Below are 13,653 nucleotides of genomic sequence, written 5' to 3' on the forward strand. Positions count from 1 at the left end.
GAAAGGCCTGGGGACAAGGTACACGATGGTAGCTCCCAGACCCCTCTGAAGAGAGCGATTTAGCTGTGGCCCCAACCACGTCCTAGGGAACATTCCAGATGTCCCAGTCTGGAAAATGGGATGTGTGACTTAGGCTTCCAAGTCAGTTTTAAAGGCCTTGCCCAAGCTAGTATTCCATTTTGTGTCTGATCCCAAAGGGCAGATGGGAACTCTCGCGCGCGAGAGAGGGATGGAAGAAGTTCCAAGCAGCCCCACCTTCCCCTCCTTGATCCGGTCTGGGATGGACCCTTTCAGAGAAGTCTCAGGAGTAAGAGCGGCAAGTACCCCACCCATCCAGGAAGAAGCTGAATCAGGGACGTGCCCCGGTTCGGGGTCAGATCACGATTAGCCTATCCCTTTGTGCCTGTGAGTTCGAGCCTCAGCCGCCTTCCTCACTGTAAGGTGTGGACAACACGGGAGCCGTGGGAGAGGTTGGAGGAGCGACCGCGGGGCAGCGCCCCGCCTCCCGGCCGCATCCCGGGGACCCGCACCGCCGAGGCACAGACGCGTCGCCGCCCAGCGCGTCCACGCCTCCACGGCCGGTTCCCCCGCGGCCTCCCGCGCCGCGCGGCGGGGACCCGGGTGATTGCAAACAGCCGCCGGCCTCATTAGGAGACGTGTAATTAGCGGCTGGCGGAGCCGGAGCCTGCATGGGCTAATTACCGCGGGGAGCTGGCTGCGCCGCCCACGCCGCCGCCCGGGCCGCTGGGCCACCGCGGGTGTCTGGACCCCCCGTGCGGCCCGCGGGGGAGCCGGGCCCCGTGCGTTTGCTCCCGGGGCTACGCCCGGGGCGGGGTGCGGGGCGGGAGGGAGGAGCAGATCATTCACACAAGCGGCGTGTACTCTGCGCTCCTCGAGCCGGGCGTGTCGCCCCCGCTATCTCGTTTATCCCCTATTCACTCGTGAGCGCGGAGCCGCCGTCCTCCTGTTGCACAGCCGAGGAAACTCAGGTCTGGGGACGTGAATTAACCTCTTCGGCGGCAAGTGGCTGGGAAACAGAGAAGGGGCAGGCAAAACCGTGCACAAGGCAGCAGCCGCGCTGGCGGCAGTAAGGACCCGAGTCGGACGGCCCTGGGTTCGAATTCTAATCCAGCTCCTTACTGGATGTGACATTGGTCGGAGGCCCAACTACACCAATAAAATGGGCGCGGTGTTGGGATTAAGTGACTTGAAAGCTAGGAAGTGTTGTTATTTTAGGGACGCGAGGCGGAGGAAGGGGTGCTCTGAGGCTCGGGCTCTTCTCTGCGCACAACGGGCCTCTGACGCCCCCTGCTGGCCAAAGGGGGACACTGGCGAGACCGTTTTGGTTAAGTGGTTTGGGGATGAGAGGAAAGCGTAGACACACTCTCAGCAGGGCCACTGCCCTCCCGCCACCCCGCTACCCCGCCTCCCCTTCTCCCCTTCCTTCCTCAGCATCCCTTCTTTAACGTGGCAAAGAGCTGAGAGATGGGGAAATTGAGGATTCATTCCAGATTTTGCAAATATTTGGCCTCCCTTCATGGACCTCACAGGGCCAGCCAATTCCACACTTCCACAAGTAGGGATGGATATAAAGATCAAGTTAGGGGCACCTGGGTGGCTCAGTGGGTTAAAGCCTCTCCCTTCGGCTCAGGTCATGATCCCAGGGTCCTGGGATCGAGCCCCACATCGGGCTCTCTGCTCCACAGGGAGCCTGCTTCCTCCTCTCTCTCTGCCTGCCTCTCTGCCTAGTTGTGATTTCTCTCTGTTAAATAAATTAAAAAAAAAGAAAAAGATCAAGTTACAGGGGCACCTGGGTGGCACAGTGGGTTAGGCCTCTGCCTTCCGCTGGGGTCATGGTCTCAGGGTCCTGGGATCTGCCCCATCGGGCTCTCTGCTCAGCGGGGAGCCTGCTTCCCCCTCTCTCTCTCTGCCTGCCTCTGCCTACTTGTGACCTCTCTGTCAAATAAATGGATAAAATCTTGGGGAAAAAAAATATCAAGTTACAAAGCTGTGCACCTGCGTGCTGAGTATAACAAAAAATCTGGAACTAATCTGAATTTCTATCATGGGCACACTGACCAGTTTAGCAGTGTTATATCCAAACAGTTCAATACTGTGCAGCTGAAAAATAACATCGCAGATTGGTTGGCATGAAAACGCAATCAAAAGAATGAATCTTACAGCGTTATTATGAGTAAAAGGAGACCCACACATACACACACACAGAAACATACAGTTGGATTTTTATAAAAAGTTCAAAAACAGGGGTGCCTGGGTGGCTCAGTTAGTTCAGGGGCTGCCTTCAGCTCAGGTCATGATTCCAGAGTTCTAGGATGGAGCCCAGCCCCAAACAGGGCTCCCTGCTCAGTGGGTAATCTGCTTCTTCCTCTCCCTCTCCTCCCTGCTTGTGCTCTCTCCCGCTGTCTTTCTCAGATAATTTTTTTTAAGATTTTTTATTTACTTATTTGACAGAGAGAGATCACAAGTAGACAGGGAGGCAGGCAGAGAGAGAGGGAAGCAGGCTTGCTGCTGAGCAGAGAGCCCGATGCGGGACTCGATCCCAGGACCCTGAGATCATGACCTGAGCCGAAGGCAGCGGCTTAACCCACTGAGCCACCCAGGCGCCCTTTCTCAGATAATTTTTAAAAAATAATATCTTAAAATCTTTAAGGGGTACCTGTGTGGCTCCGTCATTAAACATCTGCCTTGTGCTCAGGTCATGATTTAAGGGTCTTGGGATCGAGCCCCGCGTAAGGCTCTCAGCTCCACTGGAAGCCTGCTTCTCCCTCTCCCACACCCCCTGCTTGTGTTCTCTCTCTTGATGTTTCTCTCTCTGTCAAATAGATAACATATTTTTAAAAATGTATCTTAAAATAAAGTTCAAGAACAAGCAAAGCTGATCTTATCTTGAAAGAGATCAAAACAGAGGCCACTTCTAGGAAGGTTTTGACTGGGAAGAGAGCAAGGAACTTTCTTGAGTGTGGAAATGCTCCCTCTTAATCTGGGTGGTAGTTACAAGAGTCTACACATATGTAAAAATTCACTGAGTACACTTAATATGTACTTTATGCATAGTACACCTCAATAATTCAGTTGAAGGAAAAAGAAGATACCCAAGCGAAAAAAGCGCTAAGCAGTTTGATCCTATTCTTAATAAGAAAAAAAAGAAAAATGTAAATTAACACAGGGCAGCAGTTCTAAGATTTTTATCTCAGCACCCTTTTATGTGCTTAAATTATTGAGGATCCCAAAGAGCTTTTGTTTTTATAGGATATATTGATACTTATCATGGATATTAAAACTGAGAAATGCAAAGATTCCAAGTAAATATAACAAAACTAAGTGTTTAGAACACAATACAAAATCCCATCAGCCATCAGTGATAATGTCAGCACATGTCACATAGTCTCTGGAAAACTGTCCACTCTGAGAAAATGAAAAAGGCAAATAACATCTTAGTATTATTATGGAAGTTATTTGACATTAGGGACACCTGGAAAGAATCTCAGAAAACCCAGCGGTCCCTAGACCTCACTCTGAGGCCCTATGGCACAAGGGGAAAGAAAAGGAAGTAAATACACTACATGATAAATTAGTTTCTCTCCGTGTTGAGATTATTTTTATTTCCTTCTTTGTACTTTTCTATGTAAAAAAAAAAAAAAAAAAAAAAAAATATGTCCGGGCGCCTGGGTGGCTCTGGTGTTAAGCCGCTGCCTTCGGCTCAGATCATGATCTCAGGGTCCTGGGATCGAGTCCCATATCGGGCTCTCTGCTCAGCAGGGAGCCTGCTTCCCTCTCTCTCTCTCTGCCTGCCTCTCTGTCTACTTGTGATCTCTCTCTGTCAAATAAATGAATTAAATCTTTTTTAAAAAGTATTAAAAAAAAGTAAAATATAACAATCAGGATTGTTTTTGCCAAAAGCCGAGGCAATACTCCGGTTTCCATAAGATTGTTGAAAGACCCAAATAGTAATAATATATTTAGCTGTACGAAAAAATTAAACCGATCTCCAACCTGAAACTAAGGGCCTGACTTCCCGTGTCAATCCCGGGCGTGTGAATGCAGGGTCTCGCCCTCAAAAGTTCCGCCGTCTAGCTTAGGGAGCGAATATAAGTGCATACATACACAACTTGACGGCAAGGTAATAGAGAGTAAATATCCCGAGAGCCCCAAATGCAGCGGATTGCACCTGCAAAGAACTGCAAACGCCGGCATGCTGCAGAAACACCCATCGCAACCACACGCCCCTAGATCGCGGAACCCCACTCCCAAACACCTAACTCAGCCGGGCAGTCAGCAGGACGCATGCGCTCTACAAACGTAGAGGGAGGTAGGGTTTAAGGGAGAAGGGCACGGGGTTCGGCCTCCCAACCCTCTAGCCCCGCCTTCTTACCCTGCTTCCTCTCTGACTGGTTGCAAGACTGAGGAGGGTAATTTCCCATTGGCCACCAGCAAATCGCAGATATCCGGTTTGGGAGTTGGGCCTCAGCGCGCGGAGGCAGCCATGGTGCGGTTTAAACACAGGTAAGGGCCCCTGCCTGCCCAACATCTGCTCCCTTACCGGTTCCCCCGCGGCCTTGGCCGCGCGCCGACTTTTCTGCTACCCGCCGCAGGTACCTACTGTGCGAGGTGGTGTCTGATGACCCCCGTTGCCGCCTGAGTCTGGAGGACCGGGTGCTGGGCGGCCTCATACGGGACACGATCGCCCGCGTGCACGGGACTTTCGGCGCAGCCGCCTGCTCCATCGGCTTCGCGGGTACGAGAGTGCTGGGGAACTAGGCGAACTGCGGGATTGGGAGGGAACAGGGGCCGGAAGAGGGAGAAAGGGTACGGGAGAAGGCAGAGCTTCCAAACCCGATCCACAGTCCTCACTGTACAGTATGTCCTCTTGAGACCACTCGGAGCCTGAGCCCGAGTCTGCGTGAGTCCGAGGTTAGGCGGAGAGCTAAAAGCAGGAGGCAGTGGCACTTTGGGAAAGAATCGGCTTTATCAATTTCACGTGTGTATTCTGGTGATGGTGATTGATTGAGCAAGATAATGAATTACATGGGGGAGAAGTTGTATAGTTCCGAGTTAAGTTACTTGGTTACATTGACATCCCATGGGGGGGAAATTATCAAAATTAGCTTTAAAAAAAAAAAAAAAAACCCTTGGGGCACCTGGGTGGCTCAGTGGGTTAAAGCCTCTGCCTTCGGCTCAGGTCATGATCCCAGGGTCCTGGGATCGAGCCCCGCGTCAGGCTCTCTGCTCTGCGGGGAGCCTGTTTCCTCCTCTCTCTCTCTGCCTGCCTCTCTGCCTACTTGTGATCTCTGTCAAATAAATAAATAAAATCTTAAAAAAAAAAAAAAACCCTTAATACAGCAGGTGAAATACAGAACCCACCATCGTATGTAAATGAGGGAGGGGATTCTTCTGACAAGGACGCTGCTTTAAGTGTTTTAATTTTACGATTTTAAAGATATTTACTGGAGACAAATAGCGAGAGCGCGCAGGAGCAGGGAGGAGTGGGAGAAGCAGGCTCCCAGGATCCTGGTATAAAGACCTGAGCTGAAGGCGGAGGCTTAACCGACTGTGCCACCCAAACTCCCCATCCACGCTATTTAATATTTAAATTCATTATGTTTTAACTTTTGCTTAAAATTGAATACCGGAGAATTCATGCACATAGGCCCAGTTCATTGGGTCATTCGCAACCTCTTCAAGACCTACAGAATCCAGTAGCAATAGAACCTGTTTTTCAGGGGGCACCTGGGTGGCTCAGTCACCTAAGCATCTGCCTTTGGCTCACATCTTGATCCCACAGTCCTGGGATCAAGCCCCCATCAGGTTCCCTGCTCAAGAAACCTCGTTTCTCCCTCTCCCTGCCATTCCCCCTGCGTGTGCTGCGGGTTGGGCCTCTGCCTTCGGCTCAGGTCGTGATCTCAGGTCCTGGGATCGGGCCCCGCATCGGGCTCTCTGCTCGGCCGGGAGTCTGCTTCCCCCTCTCTCTCTGCCTGCCTCTCTGCCTACTTGTGATCTGTCAGATAAATAAAATCTTTAAAAAAAAAAAAAAAACAACAAACTTTTTTAGCCAAGCTTTCCCCCAAGGAAGATGGATCTCTGCCAGTCCCAGCCCCACTTATCAGCTAATCAGTGAATTAGAAGAGACTTTTTTGATTGGTGTGCAAAGCCCTGGTGTGGTTTATCCCTTTTCCATAAATAAAGGTCTGTCCTAAGGTTTTTTTTCCTTCAGAAATTTGTTTTTTACTCACTGATGCATCCCAAGTGCCACTGCCTGGCACATAGTAGAAGCTCAGTTACTCTAAGATTTTAAATGAATCCAGAGTTCCCAAAATGTTTTTTTTTTCCCCTGCTGTAGTGCGATACCTCAATGCCTATACTGGAGTAGTGCTCCTTCGATGCCGGAAGGAATTCTACCACCTCGTGTGCTCAGCTCTTCCTTTCATCACATACTTGGAGAACAAAGGACACCGTTACCCGTGTTTCCTCAACACCTTACACGTGGGAGGTAGGGGTGCATGTGGTGTGGCCGCTGGTTTTCCATAGTCACAGGTCCAGGGTTCAGTCTTGACAGGCAGTTGAGTCTTCCTGCTCTCCTGCCAAGAACAGGTGGCTTTCACCCAGCTCAGAAAGTCTTTGAGGCAGACACCTTTCATGAGCTGTTGACCAGAGATTTTTCATGTGCCAGGTACAATTAGAACATGTCAGAAGTTCCTGATTCATTACAACAGGAGACAGCTGTTGATCTTATTGCAGAACTGCACTGACGAAGGTAAGCAACGTTAGTCAGTGCCCACTGAGCAGTGACTAGCCTGGCTGAAAAGAGGTGACTCCCAAAGACCTCTTCCATCCCTGCTCTGCCTGCCTTTCCAGGAGAACGGCAAGCTATCCAGAAGTCTGTCGCCAGAAGCTGTTTACTAGAGGAGAGGTCAGATGAGGAGTTTTCGGAGAGTGGTGATGAGGAGGCTGCTGAAGCAATGGAGTGAACCTCTGCAGGCTGTGCTGGGCCCAAGATTCAGGGCCCAGTTGTTGGAACAGGACATTCTGGGAGGCAGCAGCATCTGCTACAATTTTGCCAAACTGGATGACTGCTCACCAGAGGCCAAGGTATCAGCTCAAAGGAGAGGACTTGTTCACTTAAACTGAAGTCACCTTTACCTAGCGCTGCCGGGTTAAGTAGTCCTGCAGGTGGTGAACTGCCAGCAGTTACAGACATCTCTGTCTAACTGCCTGCCTGCGCAGGTTTAATAAATGTACTCGGCAGGGCACCTGGGTGGCTCAGTCGGTTAAGCACCCGACTCTTGGTTTTGGCTCAGGTCATGATCTCACGATTGTGGGACTGAGCCCCAAGTTGGGCTTTGTGCTCAGCATAGAATTCTCTTCGGATTCTCTCTCTTCCCTCTCTCCCTCTCCCCATCTCCTGCTGTTTCAAATAAAATTTAAAAAATACAGTCACTTCTATAGCAGCATTTAGTATACTTAAGAAGTTCCACTTTGGGGGCGCCTGGGTGGCTCAGTGGGTTAAAGCCTCTGCCTTCGGCTCAGGTCATGATCCCAGCGTCCTGAGCTCGAGCCCCGCATCTCTGCTCAGCGGGGAGCCTGCTTCCTCCTCTCTCTCTGCCTGCCTCTCTGCCTAGTTGTGATCTCTGTCAAATAAATAAATAAAATCTTTAAAAAAAAAGTTCCACTTTGGCTGGGAGGTCTCCTTCCCACTCTATCCCACCTCAGTGGGAAGACTGGCTCCCCGTGATGCTAGATGTATAGCCTCCCACTTGAGGTCTTGTGCCCCCATCCCTAGGATGAGCCCTAAGCAGTCCAGGTTAGAGTAAAAGTATTATTAGTGAGACATGGCAACTAAACTTGCACAAATCTATAGCTGGTTTCCATACTGACCCGAACTGGCCTTAAAAATACCAGATTCCTTACCAGTCCTTCATCAGGTAACAGGATAACAAACATGGTTCTTGCACTTTTCTGTCGGGGGGGGGGGGGGTGCAGGCGGGTGTGTGTGTGTGTGTGTGTGTGACAAAACCTGGCCTTGCCTGACATTACAAAGCCAAGCAGCAGCTGCCAACTTCTAGTAGTTTTCTGCAGTTCGCCCTTCCCTGTTGTCTCACCCCTGCCAGGCCACCTGAAACCGAGTAACACTACCACACTCACAGAGGTTAGGAGGGTTTGGATCCACTACTTACCAATGACATTTCTAGGATCTGTTATCTTGTATAATAAAACAGCTGTTATTCAAAGTCCCTTACACATTTAACAGAAAGATTGGTAATGTTTGCTTCAACATGTCCCCTTATTTTCAGGGCTGAAACACGCGCAGGCACCCAGGGCGGTTCCTGTCCCGGGATTTATGAACCTCTTTAAGAATGACAGGTAAAGCTAAGCCCAACTCAAGAACCCCTTAGTCCTGACACTAGGAAAGACACTGCCCCGTGACACCAGAGTGCTCAAGCTCACAGGAGCTGTTGTGTGTCTAGCTAACCTGTAATGAACTTTAAAAAACCAGAAAGCTCACATTGCTTGTGCAGGTGATTTATTGCAACTATTTGCCTTCACATTCTATTATACCTAGAGGTCACTTTATTAAGCAGCAAAATAATTCACATCCCTCGAATCCCACTCCAACCAGGGCACAGACTGCTCTAGACAACAGGGAGCACCGGGCACCACCACTGCGTTCAGACCCGTTCCGCTCTGCCTCCAGCTGTGCCCGATTCCTCTGCTCCCACAACTCAGGCCGCTGCCACTCAAAATAAGCTTCATCTAACAGTGGGCAGGTTCCAGGGCTGCTTTAGTGACAATTACAGCTTTCCTTGCCAAATGAGCCACATACAGATTGTAAACACTCTCTAGCACATAGGTAAGCAACCGCATCCTGGCCATTTCTTAGAAGAAAAACTGCAGTTCAAGCTGGGTGTCCTAAATCCATTTTATTCCCATCCTCTGTTTCTTTAACAAGAGGAAAACTAGACAGGAAAGGCTCTATTTTTCAAAGACATGCTGAGTGGTGTGTTGAAACCATGATGCCCTGACGTGTCAGCAGAGCAGTGGGGTGTGGGCTGCTCCAACAGATGGTGAAGGGACTCAAACTTACCTGGGTTGAGAAAAACTAATTATACATATGTCCAAAAGAATAACTCTGGTAACAAACTAAAAATCTTGGCAGGAAGAGATCTCTTCAGAGTGTCAATACTTTATTTTGGTGTAAAGACGGGAAGCTGGAAAATACACTGTATTTAAAATTTTCTTGGTTCCCCCTCACGCTGTGGAAACCCCCTCCCCCCAGAGCTAATCTGTTCAAACTCAAATACTTAAAAATTACAGCAGCAAAACCAAAGCACAGAAGAAAGAAAAGCAGATGGAGAAGGTAACCAGGCCAGTAGTGTCACTTGGTATGGATGACTGAGGTGCTGAACAGGAGCTTTTGTTTCTGTTTTTTTCTTTTCTTTCCTCCTTTGTCTTCTAAATGGAAACAAGAAAGAGCTTAGCTTTGAATGTTATCCCCTTGCCCCCAGCCAGTTTTCACTCCTGAGAGTCCAGAGGGGCAGCTAAGGTTCTAGGGTGAGGACTGCCTGGATCCAGAAACCAGTCCCTGCATGCTGCAGATATTTGGGCAAGTCCCTTTCTGTCCCTAGACCCATTTCTTCATCTGTTCTACCTGTGATAGTTCTACCCATTTAATATAGTTGTCGGGAGAATAAAATGAGCACAATGCTAAGCACAGAGAAGACACACCCTAAATGCTAATGTTCTTGTCTCACTGAATAGCCAGAGTGGTATGGCCTTCAAGCCTGACTTCTCCATCTATTAGCCACCCTCTACCACACAGGATTCTAAAATCTCTCCACTATGTCTTAGAAGGGAAAAAATAAAGAGCTTCTCAGAATTTCACATCCAGGCCTCAAGAATTAATGTGGGGTGGCGAAAAGGTCCTATCTGACATACCGAAGGGACTGTTAGCAGACACTAGCATGGAACCCTACAGGCTCAGAGGAAAACGCCTAATTAGTGATGTCCACCGCTAGGTCCAGGTGGGAATGACAGCCCTGTACCGAGCACACATTTCTCTGCCTTTACCAGAGAGGGGATCTGAAGAAGCTGGTGTGTCCAGTTTCATGAAGGCTGCTTCAATAGCTTGGCTGAAAGAGTTTTGGAAACTGGGCACAGGAACACGGTCTGAGTTATCACTCTCCCCATCGCTGTCCACAGGAGCAGGAGGAACTAAGCTGTTTTCATCTATAAAATACCAGTGTTAGAATTTTCGAGACAACTCTAGAGACTCTGACTTTCTGAAAGGGACCAAATCCCCCTCCACCAGAAGGTCATTCTCACCTTTTTTTGGAGCAGTTTTGGGCCACACATCTGCTTTTGCTTTTCCAACCCTCAGCATCTGCCAAGATGGAAAGAGGAGAGAAAAGAATTTAAGTAACCAGTCCAATTTCTCTCCCAGACTTATGTCTCAACACTAACTAGCTAGAAGGTCAAAGAATTATCACCTTTGGGAAAAAAGGATTTTCCAGGTACTTTCCTCAACACACTATTTTGGTCATGTTCTCTATATCCTGACCAGTAGAACTAGCAGTGAAATTCCCAAGGTGGAAGACCAAAGCCTGTTTTATTCCTTAGACAAAGGTTGAAGAGTAGTGCATGACAGCACAAAAGGTTCTTACTCAGACTCTCAAGCTGACAATCCTGACTTTTTTGTGATTCTCTTGTTCTGGTAGGTTTTCCCGCTCTTCTTGGGACTCCTAAAAACATAAACCTCCTGGAATAAGCAGTGAGTAGTAACCTCCAATTTCAAAATGAACCACCTGGCTATCGAATTCCAGTTACTAAAGTCCAAGAAAACCAGTTTAATAAATTTAACTTTATCCTACAACTGCCCCAACAGCCTTAATTACCCTTCAGTCTTTGCTTTTCCAACAGCTCCTTAATTATAAAATTTTAGATCCAGCCTCCATGTACAGTAAAATCAGAACAATCTCTCCTGACCCTGAATGAGGAACTCTTTCATCTTGTTTGGCCAAGGCCAGCTTCTTAATTATCAAGGACCAGGGTGAGTCCCATCTGTGACACATGCTATGCTTAAAGCAGGGGGAATTTTGTGTTGTTGGTTTTTTTTTAAGATTTTATTTATTTATGGGGCACCTGGGTGGCTCAGTAGTTAAAACCTCTGCCTTTGGCTCAGGTCATGATCTCAGGGTCCTGGGATGGAGCCCCGCATCAGGCTCTCTGCTCAGCGGGGAGCCTGCTTCCTCCTCTCTCTCTGCCTGCTGCTCTGCCTACTTGTGATCTCTGTCTGTCAAATAAATAAAAATAGAATCTTTAAAAAAAAAAAAAAGATTTTATTTATTTATTTGACAGAGGTCATAAGAGCTTAATGCGGGCCTCGATCCCAGGACCCTGAGATCATGACCTGAGCAGAAGGCAAAGGCTTAACCCACTGAGCCACCCAGGTGCCCAAACCAAGGGGAATTTTATTCCTGGAAAAATACCAGGAGACAAGCCCCACAAAATTCAAATAGGAATGCTTGTCCTAAAGTATGTGTCCCAAAGTGAGGTACAGTATTATTCAAATGGAGTTGGGCTGGCAGAGGTTGATTTCACTGAATAACCTTTATCATGTACCACTTTGATGATCTTTTCTCTTGGTCACTGGGAGTTTGGAGTCCAAATAGTAAGACATCTGAATCATCTTACTCTTAAAAGGTCATTAAAATACCTACCACCTATGTTTTATTCTTTCCAGAAATGTTTAAATGTTTAACCTGAACCTACTTATGAAAAAAGAAACCAACAAATCCAAACTCTAGGACTCTATATACAACAGCTGGTCTGGATGCTTCAAAAATATCCATGCCATAGGAAGAAAACAAGAGAGGCTACAGAAACTGTTATAGATCAAAGGACACTAAAGAGACTTGACAAATACATGCAATGAGCAATCTTTGGACGTGACTGAAAACAATACAAGACCCTTGAGACATGCTCCATGAGATACTCAGTTAGCTGAATTTCTTTGATGTGGTCATGACAACTGTGCTTATACAGAAGAATGTCATTTGTGGGCCACTTAAATCTGGTGGTAAACGGTCATTCATGAGGTCTGTAACTTATTTTCAACATAGTAAAACAGTTAAGAGAAAGCAAATACAGCAAAATGCTAACAATTGGTGAACACAGATAAAGGTAAAAGGTAAAAGCGTTCATGCTTTTCCTATGCTATTCCTTCAACCCATTCAAGTTTGAAGTTGTTCACCATTTAATTCTGAAAAAAAGCAAAGGCAATAAAACCTAGTTTTAAAAAAAACTAAACTAAAAAAACTAAAAAACTAGTTTAGTTTAGTCCTAAACTAAAAAAAAACAAACTCAAGCATTTGACATAACTCCTGGGAGCCACTTGCATAATTATCACTTCTGAAGCCTACCAGTTAATGTTTGGGATTACTCCATTATTTCTTCTCCTTGACTTCAGGACTCTCCTTACCAAAGTCCAATTCCTGCTTATTTCTCAACATGCACTGCCATTTGTTGTGACAAACATCCATTATCACCTGCTCTAAAGAACTGTTAAGCTAATGATTCCTAACTAGCCCCAAAAAAGTAAATACTAACTTCTAATGGGGGTGGCTTGGCAAGCAGTCCATCCATCTTAATTTAGTTATCTCAAACTGTGTCTGCTCAAGCTGTGTCTGCTCAAACCCACACGGACTGAGATGCAGAAGCAGGGCCTCAAGTATGTGCCACCAGTGTTTCCATCAGTACAGGAAGGATACAGGCTTCAGTAAATTGGATTCAGTGAACTTTCTTGAATGGGTCCTCTAAGAGACCTATCTTAATGTTAACTCGTTGTACATAAAATAAAAATACTTCAATTACTGGGGGGGGGAAGGAAAAGATCTGACAACACGTGTCACTAGCCTAGCATTCCTCTAACCCACCTGCCTAAGAAAGCTGGTCTGGCTAGTTATAGGATAACCACAACCTCTCCCTTTCCAAAGTGAAGGAGGAATGGTTTACTATATGTTACAGATACACACTACCTAAATCCAAGGTCCTAGAACTAGGGACCAGCTAAAATTGATTGATGTCTCCCCAGCCCCTACAACAGGGCTTACCCTGTATACTTACCCAAGTATCTAATGATTTGTTAAATAACTGAAGCTCTGATTCTCCCTCAGCTACTCTTGGTCTCTTTTCTTGGTAAGTCTATACAGTAACATCTGAGACTAAATCCAACAGATTTCCTCTGAAAAAAGTTTTCCATGACTACTACCATCCATGCAACATTAGCCTGTAAGTCTCCTCCTCCAACGGAAAGATTTCCAGAAAGAACAAGCAGCAGAGTTCATGTTAGATATCCTTGGGCTGTTTTACAAGCAAAAGATTTACCTGGGCAAAGGAAGGGAAGGGAGAGTCTTCTTCCAGACTCCCAACGCAGAATGAAGGACTGCCCTGACTGGCAGTAGGTGACAGAGGGGTCAGCAAAAAGTCTGAAAGGAAACCAGAGACCTGATTATGTAAGTTAAGTTCCAGAGCTAGTCTATTCTTAACAAGAGAGAAAAGATGAACCCTGAATCAGGTCTGGATAATTACCAGCCCCACCTCTAAAAGCGAACCTGATCCAATTTCCACTCTGCCATGTTC

General features: G+C 47.3%; 2 protein-coding genes across 7 annotated transcripts in view; one reads left to right on the plus strand and one right to left on the minus strand.

Moving 5' to 3' along the window:
- Positions 1–4,457: 4,457 nt before the first annotated feature.
- On the plus strand, positions 4,458–7,599 carry POP5 (POP5 homolog, ribonuclease P/MRP subunit). Of its 3 annotated transcripts, XM_046024766.1 has the most exons (6): positions 4,458–4,524; positions 4,614–4,756; positions 4,880–4,999; positions 6,359–6,508; positions 6,689–6,772; positions 6,874–7,599. In XM_046024766.1, the coding sequence occupies exons 1-6, from the start codon at positions 4,505–4,507 to the stop codon at positions 6,984–6,986; spliced, it is 630 nt and encodes a 209-aa protein (XP_045880722.1). In that variant the 5' UTR covers positions 4,458–4,504; the 3' UTR covers positions 6,987–7,599. The 3 variants fall into 3 exon arrangements, with proteins under 3 accessions (XP_045880722.1, XP_045880719.1, XP_045880721.1); XM_046024763.1 differs by lacking the exon at positions 4,880–4,999 and having other exon boundaries at positions 4,459–4,524; positions 6,874–7,593; XM_046024765.1 differs by lacking the exons at positions 4,880–4,999; positions 6,689–6,772 and having other exon boundaries at positions 4,459–4,524; positions 6,874–7,596.
- A 1,580-nt stretch (positions 7,600–9,179) lies between these two features.
- Positions 9,180–13,653, minus strand: part of RNF10 (ring finger protein 10) — a 43,402-nt gene continuing 38,928 nt past the window's right edge. For 2 of the 4 annotated variants that reach the window (XM_046024762.1, XM_046024760.1), the window contains exons 14-17: positions 13,399–13,499; positions 10,339–10,396; positions 10,084–10,242; positions 9,180–9,465 (exon numbers count right to left, since the gene is read on the minus strand). In XM_046024762.1, the coding sequence (XP_045880718.1) occupies positions 9,392–9,465; positions 10,084–10,242; positions 10,339–10,396; positions 13,399–13,499 (392 nt within the window). In that variant the 3' untranslated portion in view covers positions 9,180–9,391. Of the gene's footprint in view, positions 9,469–10,083; positions 10,243–10,338; positions 10,397–13,398; positions 13,500–13,653 lie in introns of all 4 variants that reach the window. The other 2 variants (XM_046024761.1, XM_046024759.1) reach the window with 1 other exon arrangement.

This window comes from Meles meles, chromosome 12 (assembly GCF_922984935.1).
Source record: "Meles meles chromosome 12, mMelMel3.1 paternal haplotype, whole genome shotgun sequence".
NCBI lineage: Eukaryota > Metazoa > Chordata > Mammalia > Carnivora > Mustelidae > Meles > Meles meles.